The sequence below is a fragment of the Juglans microcarpa x Juglans regia genome, chromosome 6D (genome assembly GCF_004785595.1).
Source record: "Juglans microcarpa x Juglans regia isolate MS1-56 chromosome 6D, Jm3101_v1.0, whole genome shotgun sequence".
In the NCBI taxonomy this organism is placed as follows: Eukaryota; Viridiplantae; Streptophyta; class Magnoliopsida; order Fagales; family Juglandaceae; genus Juglans; species Juglans microcarpa x Juglans regia.
The window spans coordinates 4,636,700-4,654,741 of record NC_054604.1 but is presented as its reverse complement, the minus strand read 5'-3'; the positions used below and the strand labels follow the sequence as shown (position 1 = coordinate 4,654,741).

Here is an 18,042-nt window from a genome sequence, read left to right as displayed (position 1 = left end):
GGGGTGGTTTAGCTTTTGTTGTTAAGTTTTGGGCTTCCCATATGGAAAAATAATATCACTTTAAAAAGTGGCCCTTGTAAAAAAATTATCCTAAAAAATACTAACTCTTCGTAAAGTTTTTATGAAAAATACTGAAGTCTTAAGAAATAAACTTTAATCTTGCACAGTATGTTATTTTCTTCAGTTTTAAACTTTGTTATTATTGAATTTATTTGTTACATTTTAGTATTAGACATTATATAACTTTTGCTTCTGAGTATTTTACATGTGATTAGTTAAAAGTTTAGATTAAAAAGTGCCCCTATTTTATTAATGTTTTTTAAAAAAATATTATTAAAAATTAACTTATATAAATCCATGACTTTTTTTTTTTTTAACTTTGTTTGATTATTTTTCTTCATTTCCTCATATCTCATTGCCTATCAATTTTATTCTTCATATTTTTACAAGTGGGAATACATGCATGCCCTTACTGGTGTGTGTGTGTATGTGGCTTTCCTGCCACACCCTTTCAAATATATTATATATATATATTTATTTTAATAATTTTATATTTATATTAAAAACTCTGGATAATTAAAATAAAGATACTACTTATTTAAAAATCAACAGTTACATTCATTGATGGAAGGAAACAACACTTAGAAAACAGTTGATAAAGGTCTTGGCCTATCTATATGTAAAGGCATGTAATTCTCCATCAGTCACATTCATTAATGTAAATAAAGATAGGCTGAAAACCCTACCAAATACTCTCTTTTAGAAATCTATGATGGTTCCCAATCCAAAAACAATCAATTCCTGCGAATACTTTATTAACGATAACCAGAGGTAAGTGTTTTAACGATAATTTTATTATTAGATATTCTCCCAAATCTTACAATAGTTGTATCAAAGAAAACTCTTGTGCTAAGTTGTTTAGTATGAATTTCGATTGTTATGTGAATTGTTTGTTGGAATACATCTTTGGATATCTGGAATTGTTTTTAAGACATAAAGGGTTGGAGGGGGCAACTAGAGATGGCTTCCCTACCAGAAAGTGACCGTAGTAGCACCCAACCCACTAGGGAGCCAGACACGAGGGGCCTAGATGGCGAGAACCACAGGCACTCCCTACATGTCAGACTTGAGGCATAGCCTAACCCTAGCCCCATGAGGGCATCAATGGTCCATGAGCCAATGGGTCATCAATAATCTTGAGCGCTTCCCGTTGCGGGATTAGACTCCAGGACTGTTATGTATATAAATGTAGCTTAAATTTGTAATGTGTAATATCGTGGCAATTTGAGGAACCAAGTCCCTCCACACACTAAATTTGTATAAACTTCTGCATTGAATTCATTAAGAATACGACAGGAAATAAATACAAGTGCAAAGGAACTAAAATGGGCTCCACTAGCACAAACACATCGTGGCCCATTCTAGCCCATGTGACACTGATAACACCCAAATTGACTCAGTCTAATACAAATTGCAAGCCAGTCCACTACTTGAACGTAAAAGACAGAAATAACCTTAGACAATATAATTAAAGACATAATACATGTATGTCCTAAACAAACCCTAGCTTTAGACATCACCCTACAACCACGCCGCACATAATAACACTCTCCCCCTTAAAAGATCTTGCCCACAAGATCGAGATATCATCGTTTCATCACCGTGAGGTCGTTCCACATCACATCCTCTACCGTCGCACCCTTCCACTGGATCATCACTTCTACGCCAGCACTACGGCCTTTCTTCAAGAGTTTTCTCTGCAACACACATTCTGGTTCGGGTGTCGGGAGTGACTTGAGGGAGGGATCGGCTGGACCTGAGCCCTGAGCTTCCTTTTGAGACAAGATACATGGAAAATATGAAAGATTTGAGAATCTTTGGGTAAATCGAGCCTATAGGAGACAATTCCCACTCTTTGAAGGATTTGAAAGGGTCCATTTTACAGTGGTAAAAGCTTCAAATTCTTCCTCATGGCAACTAATATTTGACGATGCGGCCTCAATCTTAGGGATACCCACTCCTTTTCTTTGAACTCTCTATCTGGTCTCTTAAGATCTGCATAATATTTCATCTTGTTTTGTGCTTTGTGTAGGTTTTCACGAACTAGCTTGGTAATGAAGTCTCAGCTTCGCAGCTCCTCTTCCACTGCTTGTACACTAGTTGACCTTGGCTCATAGGGCAGCAACCTTGGTGGGGATTGTCCATAGACAGTCGCAAATGGTGAGATCTGTGTTGAATTATGTCTTGATGTATTGTAAACATACTCGGCCAATGAGAACCACTTTGACCAATCTCTGGGCCTGTCACTAGAGAAACATCGTAAGTAGCATTCAAGACTTTTGTTGGTTACCAATTTTTGTCCACTTGTTTGAGGATGGTAAACAGAGCTCAAAAGGAGATATGTACCACATATCCGAAACAGCTCTTTCTAGAATTGACTAGTAAAAACTGGGTCCTTATCACTTAAAATTGTTTGTGGCATCCCATGTAATCTAAATAAATTATTCATGAATATTCTTGCTACTGAAAGTGTTGTGTAAGGGTGCGTGAGGGACATGAAATTGGCGTATTTGCTCAATCTGTCCACCACTATCATTATCACAGTACATCCCCTTGATGGTGGCAGTCTTTCTATAAAATCCATGCTAATATCCACCTAATTTTTTTCTAGTATTAGAAAGGGTTGAAGCAACCCTACTAGATAGAGGGTTTCAACCTTATTCTTCTGGCAAACATCACACTACCTGATAAAGGCTCGAACATCACTGTGCTGACTAGACCAGTAAAACTCTCTTTTAACCCTTGCATATGTTTTGTACTCCTGTGTAGCCATCTAATGAACTGTCATGGAACTGTTGCAAGATCTACTGTTGAGAAGGCACTAGGGTTCCTAAATGCAACCTACCATTGTAAAAGCATAGCTCATTGCGGAATTGGTACAAAAACGAGTCCAAGGTCCCTTAATGGTAATGGTTAACAAGCTCCTGCAACAGGGGGTTTTGGGGGTAAGACTTCCTCAAGTCCTCCATCCATTTTGTTTGCATCATACTAATTGCTTGTACTGCCATGGTTGTTGGTTTGGATTGAGTGTGTGAGTTGGTTTGGTTGTTGGTTGGCCTGGTGTAGTTGTGATCTAGTTGTGATGGTGAAGTTATGGTTTTTGGAGTTAGTTTGGGATTTTCTATGTAAGGGAGTCGGGATAAAACACCAACCACTATATTTGTTCTGTCACTCTTGTGTTCAACTGTAAAATCGTAACCAAACAATTTTGAGACCCACTTTTGTTGGGCTAGAGTCCCAATCCATTGCTCCAATAAATACTTCAAGGCCCGCTAATCAGTGAGTACCTTGAAAATCGGGAAAGCAACATTCAAACGTTATAAAGACAATGATATATGCTTATTCTGCAAGAAAAAATGGCATAAAAAGAAGATTGGATAAGTATAAATCATGGCTTGAAAATAAAGATAATCTCAATTCTCTTGTGTGCTATGAGTACAATTTTGTAGACTCTCATCATAATACATGTTAGATTGATTTGGGTACCTCAATTCATGTTGTCAATATCATGCAAGAGTTTCTCAGCCTAAGGAAATTGATGGAAAGTAAACAAGGCATCTACTCAAGAAATGGGATGTGTTCGCATGTCAAAGCTGTAAGAACTTTTAGACTTATTTTAAATAATGGTTATATTTTGGATCTTGAAAACACATTTTATGTACCTTCATTTTCTAGAAACTTGGTCTCTATATCTAGATTAGTACTTTTGGGATTTAAATTTAATTTTGTGAATTCAAATGTTTATGCATTTAAAAACTCTACATTTGTAGGCTCTGGGACCTTGATTAATGGTTTGTATAAATTAAATTTAGATTCTTCTTTTAAAAATAGTTTATTAACTCTACATGATGATGTTGGCACTAAACGTAATATTATTGATGAGTTTTCCTCTATATTATGGCATAGGAAATTGGGACATATCTCCATAGAGAGAATTAAAAGATTAGTTAATGATGGAGTCTTAAAGACTTAAGACTTCTCAAATCCTGGAACTTGTGTGGATTGCATAAAAGGTAAGCAAACTAACAAAACCAGTAAAGGTGCCAAAAGGAGTGAGGAAGTTCTTGGGATCATACACACTGACATCTGTGGACCATTTAGTACCCATTGTTTGAATGGTCAGAGATATTTTATCTCATTTATTGGTGATTATTCATGATTTATAGATCTTTACCTCCTTTTTGATAAATCTGAAGCACTAGATGCTTTTAGAATATATAAAAAGGAAGCAGAGAGATAATTAGAAAAGAAAATAAAGATCGTAAGATTTGACAGGAGTGGAGAATATTATGGTAGATATACATGGCAGCGACCAGGTCCATTTGCAAATTTTCTCAAGGAAGAAGGCATTATTGCTTAGTATAGAATGCCAGGTTCATCTCACCAAAATGATGTTGTTAAATGGCGAAACCATACTCTTATGGATATGGTAAGAAGTATGCTCAGTAATTATAATATTCTTCTATATTTGTGGAGTGAGGCCCTAAAAATTGCAGTGTGTATCTTAAATAGGGTTCCATCTAAGATTGTTTCCAAAATACCATTTGAATTATGGAAATGATGGAAACCTAGTTTAAGACATGCGCATATCAAGTTGTCAAGTTGAAGTTAGGGTCTATAATCCACTACTAAAGAAATTGGATCCAAGGATATTCAGTGGTTATTTCATTGGCTATGCAAAAAATTCTAGGGGCTACAGATTTTATTGTTCCTCACATACACCTAGAATTGTAGAAGCCAAAAATGCAAAATTTATTGAGAGTTTTGGAATAAGTGGGAGTAATGTTCCTCGAAAGATAGAGTGGGAGGAAACACGAAATTTGGATATTACATCTGTGAGTGAAAATGAAATGATTATCATTCAAGAAAATCAATCTGATATCCTTGACGATCAACCAATTCAAGAACCACCAACAACTCATGAGGAACATACCAACTTTGACTCTACAGTCCAACATCCACATAATATGGATGAAATGTAGAATTAAGAAGATCCTCTAGAACAAGGAAGCATGTTATTTCTTATGATTATTATGTGTACCTACTAAAGTCCAACTTTGATGTGGGACCTAAAGATGAGCCTATCTCATTTTTACATGTCATGAGTGGAGAAAATTCAAAATCTTGTCATGATGCTATGATAGAAGAAAGAGAAAATCTTATAACCGGTTGGTCTTATAACCCCCAAAAAACAGCCCCCCAATTCCATAATGACACATAGACATCACACCATATGTTTCATGTGGCTGCACATCAGGGAATTTCCATTAAGAATCCTCGCATCCCTCCCATTCAGAAGCTGGGCATCCTTCGCTGGCACCCCTTGCCGACATGGCCACGCCTAGACCATCGCACTGCCTTGCCGAAACGGCCACCCCTCGCACTGCTTGCAAACCACAGCTTTTGGCCACGCCCAGAGGAACACCATCTACAACAACAATACTATGACCAATCTGGTTTCTGTGAGAGTAAGGTATTGGATTCTTCATTTCATGAATGTGATTTCCGATAAAATCTATGAGAGTGAGGTATTGGATTCCGTCTGTTTGGTTTTTGTGAGAGGGAGGTATTGGATTTCGTCTCTTTGATTGCTGATAAAATCTTGGGATTGAAACCTTCTAACATGCAGCTTTCTGATAATAATGATTACAATTTGGAATGATTTTTGAGTTTGGATGATTTTTTGTGATATTTCGTGTAGTTTGGGTTTGGGTATTTTTTATGATAAGAGAAATTGTGAATCTCCCAATCCATTAATGTGATCCATTAACAACGACAGTGTCCAACGCGACAGTGGGCGACAACCAATCTAGTTCGAAACGAGGAGATGGGCGACAGAATATAGGCTACTCTAGATGGGAGATGGCGACTGGAAAAATAAAAAAAAACAAAAAAAAAACCATGGGAATGACAAGAACGACTGGAACAACAGGAACGATGGGAGAAGTCCAAACTAGCGACGGCAGAGAGATAGGCAACAAAACGTGGCGGCGGAGTTGAGGAGAAGATGTAGATCGTGTGAGGTATTGTTGGCTGAGAAAGTTTACGAAGGGGTGAGGTTTTTTGTGATAAGAGAAAATCTAGTACAATGAGTTTATTGTAAAGTCTCTACAATTGCTGATATGGCACAATATTATTAGTGGTTATTTATCCCTCAATAGCAGCCGAACCGCTCAAAAGTGGAACTCTAGAAGAAATGGAATACATGGCTAAAAGTCAAGTTTGAGAAATTGTCAGGTTACCTAAATGAGTTAAAGCCAAAAGCTATAAATGGGTTTATAAAACCAAGAGAAATACAAATGCTAATATCGATAGATATAAAGTCAGATTTGAAGCTAAAGGATTTACACAAAGAAGGTATTGACTACCACGATACTTTCTCTCTAATTTCTAAACTGTTAGAGTGATCATGGTATTAGTAGCTTACTTTGATTTAGAGTTACATCAATTGGATCTGAAAACATCATTTTTGAATGGGACTCTTGAAGAAGAGGTATACATGAAGCAACCTGGAGGGTTTCATTCTAATAAAGGTGATTATTTATTTTGCAAGCGAAATAATCCAATTTATGGACTAAAACAAGCAACCCGTCAATGGTATCTGAAATTTCATGATGTTATTACTTCATTTGGTTTTATAGAGAACATCGTGGATAATTGCATATACCATAAATTTAATGGGAGTAAATTTATTTTCTTAGTCTTATATGTTGATGATATTTTGCTTGCAACTAATGATTTTGGTTTACTACATGACACTAAAAAATTTATATTCCAAAGCTTTGAAATGAAGGGTTTAGGTGAATCCTCTTATGTCTTAGGCATAGAGATTCACCTAGACATGTCTAAAAGAATTTTAGAACTTTCTCATAAAGCCTACATTGAAAAGCTCTTAGAAAAATTCAAAATAAATGAATGTACACCCAATGCAGCAACCATATTAAAGGGTGATAAATTCAGTTTAAGTCAATATCTGAAAAATGCTTTGGAAAAGAAGTAGAAAATATTCCATATGCATCTGTTGTTGGAGTTTAATGCATGCACGGGTTTGTATAAGATCTGATATTGCATATGCTATGGGAATGTTTGGAAGATACTAAAGCAATCCTGGAATAGAACATTGGAAGGTTGCTAAAAAGGTTATGAGATATTTATAAGGAACCAGGAATCATATGCTTACTTATAAGCATGTTGATTGTCTGGAAGTGGTTGGATATTCAGACTCAGATTTTATGGGTTGTCAAGACTCCAGAAAGTCCACTTCAAGGTATGTCTTCTTGTTAGAAGGAGGTGTCATATCATGGAAGAGCACCAAACGGACAATCTTTGCATCATCTACTATGGAGGCAGAGTTTATAGCATGCTTTGAAGCAACTTCACAGGCGAAAGGGTTAAAGAGTTTTATCACAGGACTTCAAGTTATGGATTCAATATCTAAGTCTTTAAGAATTTACTGTGATAATTTGACAGCAGTTTTCTTTTCTAAGAATAACAAGAGTGGGAGCAAGAATAAACATATTGACATAAAGTATCTTTCTGTCAGAGAGAGAGTCAAGGAACAAGAAGTCTCAATAGAACATACAAGTACATCCTTTATGATTGCAAATCCCATGACAAAAGGGCTCTCAATAAAAATATTTTTAAATATGTAGAGAGCTTGTGGTTAATGAGCTCATTTTATATTTGATTTGTCTATTTTATACAGTACTTGTTGTTGTCAAGAATAATATTTTTATTTGTACGCATAAAGTATTTGCTCCTAACCTATAATGTATAGACCCAGAATGACTTATAAAAAGTCATTCATAAAGAAATATATTACATATGAAAATTTATTTAGAGAGGCTAATACAATGTAATACATGGAAGGAAATGTTAATATAATAACATAACCGCCATGATTAATGCATTATATCTTTCTTCTTAAGGTTATGGTTTGAGTAGTTTTATTTGTGGCCATATTTGGTTTTGGTTACCCAGATGATTTTAAATGACTGTCACGTAAACCAAGTGGGAGAATGAAAGATCACGTCTCCTTGCGAGAGACTAGACTCCGTTTGGATAGTGAGTTTAGATAGTTTGTAAATATTAATGAGATCATTGAGTTGAGATAAGATGAGATGGTTTTTGAACATTTTGTATATTTGGATTTGGAAGTGAAATGAGATAGTTTTAACTTTTTGGAGATTTGATAGATGTGGGTCCCACCAATCATTGTATAGTATTTGTAATGATTTTATTTTATTTATAAATAAGTAATAGTAGTTAATAAATTACCTACCCAAAATTTCATTTTTATAATATATTTTGTAATAAAATTATAAAATGACAATATTTTTATTAATTTAAATTATTTTTAAGAAATATCTTATAAAAATATTTTTTATTTAAAATTTAATTAATTAAAATATTATAAAAAATATTGTGCGTAAAATCATTTTTCATTTTCAAATACTGGCGTTCTATACCAAAATCGACAGACCTGGCTTCTTGGGTTGAAAGTTGGTTCAAATATGTGCTTCTTGTAAAATTGCAATTTCTATATGTGATATGGGGGCAACGGCGTTGCCATCGGAGTTAGGTGGGAAATGTGATATGTTGGTCGCCTTGGATGGACTGTGAGGAATGCAGGGATGCCGTGAGGTTTGGGAACGATGTGGAGTGAAGGGAAGGTGTTCGAAAGAAAATCTGAAAAAGCCAAAAACGATGAGATGGTTTTCTACAGTGCTTAAGAAAGTTGATCCCGTAACCATCTCAACAATCTTAAAACAAGCATTTGGATACAAAAGCAATTGTTCATACGATCAGATTTGAGATGGTTTCATCTCACCTTCGTATCCAAACCGCACCTTAAAGGTGGCTTACATGCCATACCATTTCAAATATTATATATATATATATATATTTAATAGTTTTATATTTATATTAAAAATTTTGGGTAATTAAAATAAAGATATTATTCATTTAAAAACCAACAGTTACATTCTTGATGGCTTGTCTTGCGAGGAGTATAAATGTCTTGTCTTTTGAATGAAGCAACATAATGTCTTGTTTGTATTCAAAATATACATCAACTCATCTCATCTCATCTAATCATTACAACTTTATCAAATTTTCACACAAAATATAATAAATAATTCAATTTTTTCAAATTTTCACACAAAATATAATAAATAATTCAATTTTTATTCTATTATTCACAAACCATCTCAACCAATCTCTGAATACAAACCACTCTTTACGAAACAGTAGATAAGGGTATTGGCCTATCTATATATAAATGCATGTAATTCTCCAACAATCACATTCATTAACGTAAATAAAGATAGGCTGAAAATCCTACCTAATACTCTCTATATAAAAATCTGTGAACGTTCACAATTCCAAAACAATTGGTTCATGTGAATATTTAATCAATGATAACCAAAAATAAGTGTTCTAATGATTCTTTTATTATTAGATATTCTCTCAAATCTTACAACGGCTTGTTTCTTGTTTCTTTTCCCTTTTCGTCTTGTTATGATGGGTCTAGATCTTTTTATTGGAAAAAGATTGTATATTGTGTAAATAGAAACAAATTAAAGTAGATCGATTTTATTTGCATGGTGAATTGAGAGATCAAAATCTAACATGTGCCAATGGGATGGTTCCCGAAAAGGTTCACTTTCGAGAAACCTTCGAGTATTTTTTTTTATTTTAACCATTGAGGATGTAATAGTACGTTGCTTTCTCTGCTAAATAATAATAAGTTAGAAGTTAATTTTATTCTCAAATTTGTATGTGAAGTATACCATTCACGTCTTTTAAATAGTAAAATTTTAAATTTTTTTTTTAAATCAAATAATATCATGTAAGTACTTTTCTGAATATATTATCTATATATCGACTTATAATTAATAAAATTTTCCTTCGTAAAAGACTTATTGCTAGAATATATATATATATATATATATATAGAGTATTGAGATTTACATATAATAATATCACGTACGTCTTCCCTCCCAGTTGATTCTTTGTCAAAATTTGGTTGTTGATTTTTATTTTTACTTCTTAATTTGCTTTCTTGGCCGTACGTAGATGTTTTCCTTCTTTGATCCAAAAGAGCATCCTTAACAATCTCGACGTATGCATGATAAATAGAATCCTCTTCCTAAGAAAAAGAATGGAAAAGAAAAAGAAGGGCATAAGATTGTACGTCAACTTACTTCCGATACCAATAACTACCAATTCAGATCAGAATTTACGATGCAATTCGCGTGGCATTAATTTACATTAAGGCTGGTTTGGATAGAAAGGTAATATGGTTTTTTCATCTCATCTCTTTTAATTTCAATTAATAATCTCACTACTATTTATAAATCATTTCGACTCATCTCATCTCAATATCTAAACGGATCATAATTCTATGTTTGTGGGATTCTCAAAAAAATCAAATTACCTACAAACATGATCGAGAAACCTCCGATAGACCACAAAATACAAATTATATATATTATTATTAAAAAAATTCCTCTCATCAGTTACTATTTACTACTTCATACCTCACATCATATGAAAAATACTTTCACATTCTATGAAAAAAAAAATATATGTGTGAGGTGTGAAAGTAAATAGTAGTTGATGCATAGAATTTCTCTTATTATTATTATTATTATTATTATTATTATTATTATTATTATTATTATTATTATTATTATTATTATTATTATTATTATCTCTGATTAAGAAATTACTAGATATTATAAAACAACATAATGTGGATAAGATTGACAATTATCTTATCTACTGAGAGGTGGAACAACTTTCAGCACTGTCATGACAAATATTTAGAGAAATCTAAAGCAAATATCATATCAATAAACGAATAACACAATTTCGATTAATAAAATTGTCAGATTTACTATTTTAATTAAAAATATAAACTCTAATTTGTTTACTAGTAACAGTTACAATATAGATGGAAGATGCACATTACAATTTATATAAGACAAGACAAGTGCTATAATAAATAAAAAAATTATAAAAAAAAATTTATAAATTAACATGATTTTATATAAATTTACTTTTGTGAAATTTTAACTAAAAATATTTCTTTATTTTAAAATATTAAATATAATTTTCTAGTAAAAAAAAAAAAGAAATTCAAAGAGCACTGTATTGGAAATGTGCTTGACACGACAGTTGGAGGACTTTTAAGAAATTACATTACCAAATTAAAAAGAGCAATGCCTTTCGATTCATAATAGGAATCTTGCAATTATCTTATAATGACAATAATATTATTTACATTACCATTAATACAACAACTGTATGAAGACACGACATAATTCAGAAGAGAGAACAACATGAAGGTTACATTTGAATCTCTCTCTCTCTCTCTCTCTCTCTCTGTCTGTGGGATAGTTGCATTCGGAATAGTAATCAGGAAGCCCAAATATAGGAAACCAGATTCTCCAACTAGATTTTGACTTTTCTTAAAAAGTTGAAAGGTTAGTCCGTTTGACTAAAATTCAAAATTTTAAAAATTTTGAAAATTTTCTTATTATTATAATTTTTTTAAAATTTTTATATAAAATAAAATAAATAATTTAATTTTTTTTAAAAAAAATTAATATTAAAAAATATACTTTAATAATATTTTATCCTAACATTTTAATTTTAATCTATCTCATCCAAACAAAGCACAAACGAAGCGTTAGACTTTCAGAAACAAACGAAGCAGACGTTCATTTCATACAGTCTCTGAGACAGCCAAAGAGTGAGAGACTGAAAAATAGTGTGAAAAATGGCGATCCCAATACCATCTCGGCAGCTATTCATCGACGGCGAATGGAGAGAACCCACCCTCAAGAAACGTATCCCCATCATCAACCCCTCTACCGAAGAGATCATCGGTCTCTCTCTCTCTCTCTCTCTCTCTCTCTCTCTCTCTCTCAGTTTGTTCCGATTTCTGCAAGTTTGTGATCATTCATTCATTACAACGTTAGCTTATATGTCATGTATTTTTGGGTTTTTTTTTTTTTTTTTTTTCTGTGCTTTTGGGTTTTGAGCTCTGAAGAAAATCTGATATTCGAGTTCGTGGGAATAATTTTTTTTTCACCCAGGAAATATTCCGGCGGCAACTGCGGAGGATGTGGAGCTTGCGGTGGATGCCGCGCGGAAAGCTCTTGCTCGGAACAAAGGCAGAGATTGGGCCTCTGCTTCCGGGGCCGTTCGTGCCAAGTATTTGCGTGCTATCGCCGCCAAGGTATTGGATTGTCTCAGAAATTGAAATTCTATTTTTGTGATCCATTAGGGTTGCTATGCAATAGCTCAAAATAAAAAGTGTGAACTTGACTCTAAAGAACAGAGGACAGGAACACAATTCGTGCCTTACATTATTCATCATTAGTTTCTTAAACTTCACGAGTTGCATACATCTTGTGTGAATTTGGATTTCATTTCGTGCGAAGTGTGCCCAATACGTATTAGATGCTGACTAAATATGCATTCTAGAGATGTCTAGACCAGTTATCTGGTTCAAGATCACTGTCGATGATTAACAGATGATTTGAAAGCATGATCCCAGAGAAATGGCTCTGTGATGACTGGATATCAAAGCGGGTTTTTTGTCAATAATGTTCTGATATTTGGTGTCGTGTATGCATGCAGATAACAGATAGGAAATCTGAACTAGCTAAACTTGAAGCAATTGATTGTGGAAAGCCGCTGGATGAAGCTGCATGGGACATTGTAAGCTTGTGACACTTTGTGGAAACCTTCTGTCAACTATTGAGTATGTTGCCTTTCATGCTTGTTAACGTAATCCAGGATGATGTTGCTGGGTGCTTTGACTACTATGCGGACCTTGCTGAAGGTTTGGATGCAAAGCAAAAGGCACCAGTTTCCCTTCCCATGGAGACATTCAAGAGTTATGTTCTTAAGGAGCCGATTGGGGTGGTTGGGTTGATTACTCCATGGTATTTGCCGCTTCTATATGTTGAATGTTTATGCATTCCTATTTGTTCTTTCTTAGTGTTATATTTGCTGGCTTGATGATTGCAAAAAATAGTACCTTATCTTTCTTCCTTCACACGTGGATCTTCAGTATCAATTTAAACGGGCTGTATTTATATTTGCATGTCTTGCATTTCATAGTTCATTTGATATTCCTACATGATTGTAAAAGTAAAAATATAAGCTGAACTCAGGTGCTTAATCTGAATTTCTATATACTTTAAGTTGTAGCTTCACAAGGTGTCTTTTCCTGATTGCTGCTCAAATTGTTAACTTTAATGGGTCAATGTATTACATTTAGCAACCAACCATCAGGTCACACTGCTTTAAGAAAGCAAAATAGCAACAAGAATCACAGATTTAAAAAAAATATATATATATTTCCAACTCTTTTGGTCACTATGCTCTTGGTCATCAATGTCTTTGATTTTCTGCAATTGACATATCATTTTGGTATTCCTCTACGATCTCAAAATTGTGTGTTTTGTGGGTAATGATTCATTGGAGTCTTCATATTAGTAGTGCTTCAACTTTTTGGAATACTTGTTCAAGTTGTAAGTTTAAATCATTCATTTGTAGTTTCTGGTTGGGAAGCCAACTCTTTTTTTACTTATCAAAAGAAAAAAAAAAAAAGGAAGCCAACTCAAATTAATAAATATTCTCAGAACTATTGGAGTTTCAAATTCTTTGCCACCATGGGGCCCTCTAGTCTTGATATTTTAAGTTGCCTGCCTTACTCAATTTGTTTGACGTTGTCAACTTAAATCAAATTGTTCCTTGCTAATTTAACCATTTGTTTTCTTTGTAGAAATGAATCTTAGCTTATCTGTTTAATTCTATTGTTAATATCTATACTCCTCAGGAATGCATGTAATTTTAAGATTGTGCTTCCTTTTCTTGCCTGAATTACTCATCTGTAACCCGCTAGTGCACACTCCATTTCCTTTGCCTTTTTTCAAAGATTAGTGGAACAGGGTCTCAACTGTTTTATAGAGCGGGGTAGTTATTTGATGGTGATCCTTAGTCTTTACAGTCTGCATGGTTAAGATTATTTTTTATTGATGACCTACTATGACTACTGTGAACAAGAATGCCAATCATTGATAAAGTGCTTGCCTTTTATTGTGTTAAAGGAACTATCCTCTGTTGATGGCTACATGGAAAGTGGCTCCTGCCTTGGCTGCTGGGTGTGCTGCAATACTGAAACCGTCTGAAGTGGCATCTGTGTATGGCCTCATTAATTTATATGAACTTGTTCAGTTTTGATTTTGTTTTGGTCTGCTGCATGTCATCATCTTATACATTTCAGGACCTGTTTGGAGCTGGCTGAAGTGTGCAGAGAGGTCGGTCTGCCTCCTGGTGTTCTTAATATTCTGACTGGATTCGGCCATGAGGCCGGTGCTCCTTTGGCATCCCATCCCCATGTTGACAAGGTCCATTTAGTAATTTTCCCATTGGAAATTGTATGAAGCAGAATCATCTTACATATTTCATAACTCAGTGTCTGTGAAATATTTAGGTTATTTTAGCTACCTGGCTGTGGCAGTTAACATGTTAAGTTGTCAACAGATTGCATTCACTGGAAGCACCATCACCGGTAGTAAGATTATGACAGCTGCAGCTCAGTTGGTCAAGGTAATTTAACCTTCGTATATATTGATAATTTTCGGTGACATTTTAGCTTGCCATAAAAAAATCTGTGACATTTATTTGTTTTGCATGATCTTTCATATGTTAACTTGTGTTGTTTCTTGGCAGCCTGTTTCACTGGAGCTTGGTGGGAAAAGCCCAATTATCGTTTTTGATGATGTTGACCTTGATAAGGGTCAGTGCCTCATGGATCATTAAATCTTTTATATCGGAAACAGATTGTATATAGAAGACAGTTTGGCATGCAACCCATAGAACTAGAAAAACACATGCTACTGTTGGGTTTTATTGTATTGATAATTATTCTTTGCTTGTCCATGATTCAAACAGCTGCTGAATGGACTGCTTTTGGTTGCTTTTGGACAAATGGTCAGATTTGCAGTGCAACATCCCGTCTCATTGTGCACGTAAGTATGATCATTACAAGATTTTTACACGTATTAGACCATCCATGTAAGATCTCTCTCTCTCTCTCTCTCACACACACACACACCCATATTCTAGCTACCCTTTGTCTCTGTGTTACGAATTGCGTAAATGAGGGGAAAATATTAGAATTCAGTGCATGGTTAAGGTACATGAGTTTTACTAGCCATATAGTATGACACCTAATAAGCTCACTGCTGGTTATGTGTGGGCTTGTGATTGCTGATAATGGGAATTGCACACTTAAAAAATGCTTCTCAGACCAGGATTTGTCATGTTTCCTCCCTCCCCTTCCTCGAGAAGTTATGATGTGGTCAATTACAATTGTTTCAGGAAAGCATTGCTGCAGAATTTTTGGATAGGCTCGTAAAATGGATAAAAAACATCAAGGTTTCAGATCCTCTGGAAGAAGGCTGCAGACTTGGCCCCGTTGTTAGTGGCAGTCAGGTATGGCTGAAATTTATATTTTCTGCACGTATATATAAAAATATATATGTGCACATATATATATATATATATATATATATTGGGGGGGAAATGTTAATAAAATTTTCATTCTAGTTAAAAAAAATTGTTGGGGAAATGTTCGAAAACACTTCATTAAAACTGACCTCATTAGTGCATCATAATCACTATGAAATAGGTTTCATTAGTAAACCAAACTATCAATAACATGTTTTGACTTTTGATTGACTTATAGAACAGTGGCAATTAGGGAATTGGGATTAGTTTGTTTTTCTCAGCCATTCTCTAATGCATAGGGCAGGAAAATCTAAGAATTATTATGTATTAGATCTTCTCCTGATTTGGTCTCTTTCTCATAAAGAAATTTTGTACTTTGTATGCAATATGTTAAAATTTCATGGTTTTTGTGAATGTTGAGATAGTTTTGGTTTTTTAATGCTTTGTTTACGAAGGTTTTCCTATAAAAAACATGGTTATCAAAATCAGTAATTGTAAGCTGTTTTATCAATTCCAGTTTCAGTAGCTATTTCGTCAACTTTTATTTTGTGTTTGATATATGGGTATACATTATCTTTAAGCACAGAACATGCTTAGAAAAAATATAAAGTGGGAAGGGTGTCCCCTCCCAAAAAGAAATGCAAAGAAGAAGAAGAAAGGCGTTTTGGTATAATGTGTGATTGTCATTGGTTGGCATGAAATCACTAAAGCAGTTTCCTGTGTATTCCCAGTAATGGAATTTTTCCCCAAAACCATCTCGTCAGCTAGTTATCATTAACTAAGCAACATTCAAGGCATGCATGTTTTGTGGGACATTTAGGGGAAAATTCTTCCTTGCCTGGCCTTTGTTATGTTGTCAAATTTGTGGGTTTAACTACTCTGATGACTGTTATGAAGTGAAAAATTTAAGAATTTCACCTATATATTGAATCATAATATCTATTTGATAATTATTAAACTTAGTTTATTTTTGTCAGTAGTTTTGTACGAATTTGGCTTCAGTTCCAGTGATATAACTTGGAATTTCTATCTAAGTCTACTGATGCAACTTTTTAAGGCGTGATGTGTTATTAAATATTTTTTCATCGTCCTCAGTATGAGAAAGTATTCAAGTTCATTGCTACGGCTAAGAGTGAAGGTGCAACCATAGTATGTGGTGGGGATCGTCCTGAGGTATAATCCTTTGCTTGGACTTATCAGCATTGTCATGTTTCTGAATTTGTCGTGACTTCGAATTATTGTACATGTGAATGGCAGCATCTAAAGAAAGGATTTTTCATCCAACCAACAGTCGTAACTGATATAACTACCTCTATGCAAATATGGAGGGAGGAAGTTTTTGGACCAGTTTTGTGTGTGAAGACATTCAGTAGCGAAGATGAAGCCATTGAGCTAGCGAATGATACCCAGTAAGCCAATAATTTTGTTCAATTATGACAAACAAATTTTCCTAAATCTAGGGCACTTTTTTCTTTAATGGAGAAGAAGGCGGGTTGTTTTGATTTAGGAGATTTTGTTTTGATCTCTTATTGGTCTTTCACAGCTATGGTTTAGGCGGTGCTGTGATATCAAACAATCTAGAAAGATGCGATCGCGTTAGTAAGGTGAGACTTGATTTGAACTCAAAACGAACAAAGAAACCACCAGGCCCAAATAATCATTGAAACCATCATTTAATTGAGTTTATCTAGTTCTGGGACTGAATGTTGTTTTTTTAATGCTTTTCTGCAGGCTCTTCAGGCAGGAATTGTTTGGATTAATTGCTCACAGCCTTGCTTCACTCAAGCTCCATGGGGCGGCAACAAGCGTAGCGGTTTTGGGCGTGAATTAGGGGAATGGTATGACCCAAATTCTCAAGTTAGAGATACAAAATGAGATTTAAATATATACTTAAAATCGAATCTGATGAATAACACATTTAACAAAAAAAGAATGGAAAAAGGGAGAAATAACAGTAGGTGATATTCTTAGCCTATGATAACATATTGTCAATTTTGTGTTAACAGGGGCTCAACAATTATTTGAGCGTGAAGCAGGTTACTCAGTACGTGTCTGATGAACCATGGGGATGGTACCAGTCTCCTTCAAAGTTGTGAAAAGTGTACCATAGCAGTTGTACCGAAGTACACGAAATAAGGTTGAGAACTTGAGAGGGGGTTTCATGTGCTGAACTCGGTGTTTGAAGGACAGAAGAAAATAATATAAACTGTTAGAACCAATTCTCTATTTTGTTTGGTCTTGACTCTTGAGCGTGGATTATTTTGGCTGGTTTTAAGTTTCAGTATCATGCATGATATCACATGGGGTTATGGTTATCGAACTGACACAATGCCATTTGCTACTATTAGCACCTCTGCAATCCTATTGCTGCCATGTATCCAGTAAGTGGGGATGATATGGTCCTAAATCCTAGAAGGCTCTTCAACTGGATTTGAGGCCTCAGTTTGT

The 18,042-nt window shown here is 34.4% G+C and overlaps 1 protein-coding gene across 1 annotated transcript; it reads left to right on the top strand.

Annotated features, from left to right (window-relative positions):
* Nucleotides 1-11,793: 11,793 nt before the first annotated feature.
* Nucleotides 11,794-17,813, top strand: LOC121235192 (betaine aldehyde dehydrogenase 1, chloroplastic). The gene is made up of 15 exons (XM_041131474.1): nucleotides 11,794-11,954; nucleotides 12,165-12,307; nucleotides 12,712-12,792; nucleotides 12,871-13,019; nucleotides 14,190-14,282; nucleotides 14,366-14,489; nucleotides 14,626-14,691; nucleotides 14,815-14,881; nucleotides 15,037-15,113; nucleotides 15,466-15,579; nucleotides 16,690-16,767; nucleotides 16,852-17,003; nucleotides 17,138-17,198; nucleotides 17,326-17,432; nucleotides 17,600-17,813. The coding sequence occupies exons 1-15, from the start codon at nucleotides 11,846-11,848 to the stop codon at nucleotides 17,688-17,690; spliced, it is 1,512 nt and encodes a 503-aa protein (XP_040987408.1). The 5' UTR covers nucleotides 11,794-11,845; the 3' UTR covers nucleotides 17,691-17,813.
* The last annotated feature ends 229 nt before the right edge of the window (nucleotides 17,814-18,042 follow it).

What these genes read in the sequence shown, in the direction of transcription:
- LOC121235192 (XM_041131474.1), top strand. Translation starts at nt 11,846, where the DNA reads ATGGCGATCCCAATACCATCTCGGCAGCTATTCATCGACGGCGAATGG. An exon ending in CTCTACCGAAGAGATCATCG is followed by an intron (nt 11,955 to 12,164) that starts GTCTCTCTCTCT and finishes TTTTTCACCCAG; the next exon opens with GAAATATTCCGGCGGCAACT. An exon ending in CATCCCGTCTCATTGTGCAC is followed by an intron (nt 15,114 to 15,465) that starts GTAAGTATGATC and finishes CAATTGTTTCAG; the next exon opens with GAAAGCATTGCTGCAGAATT.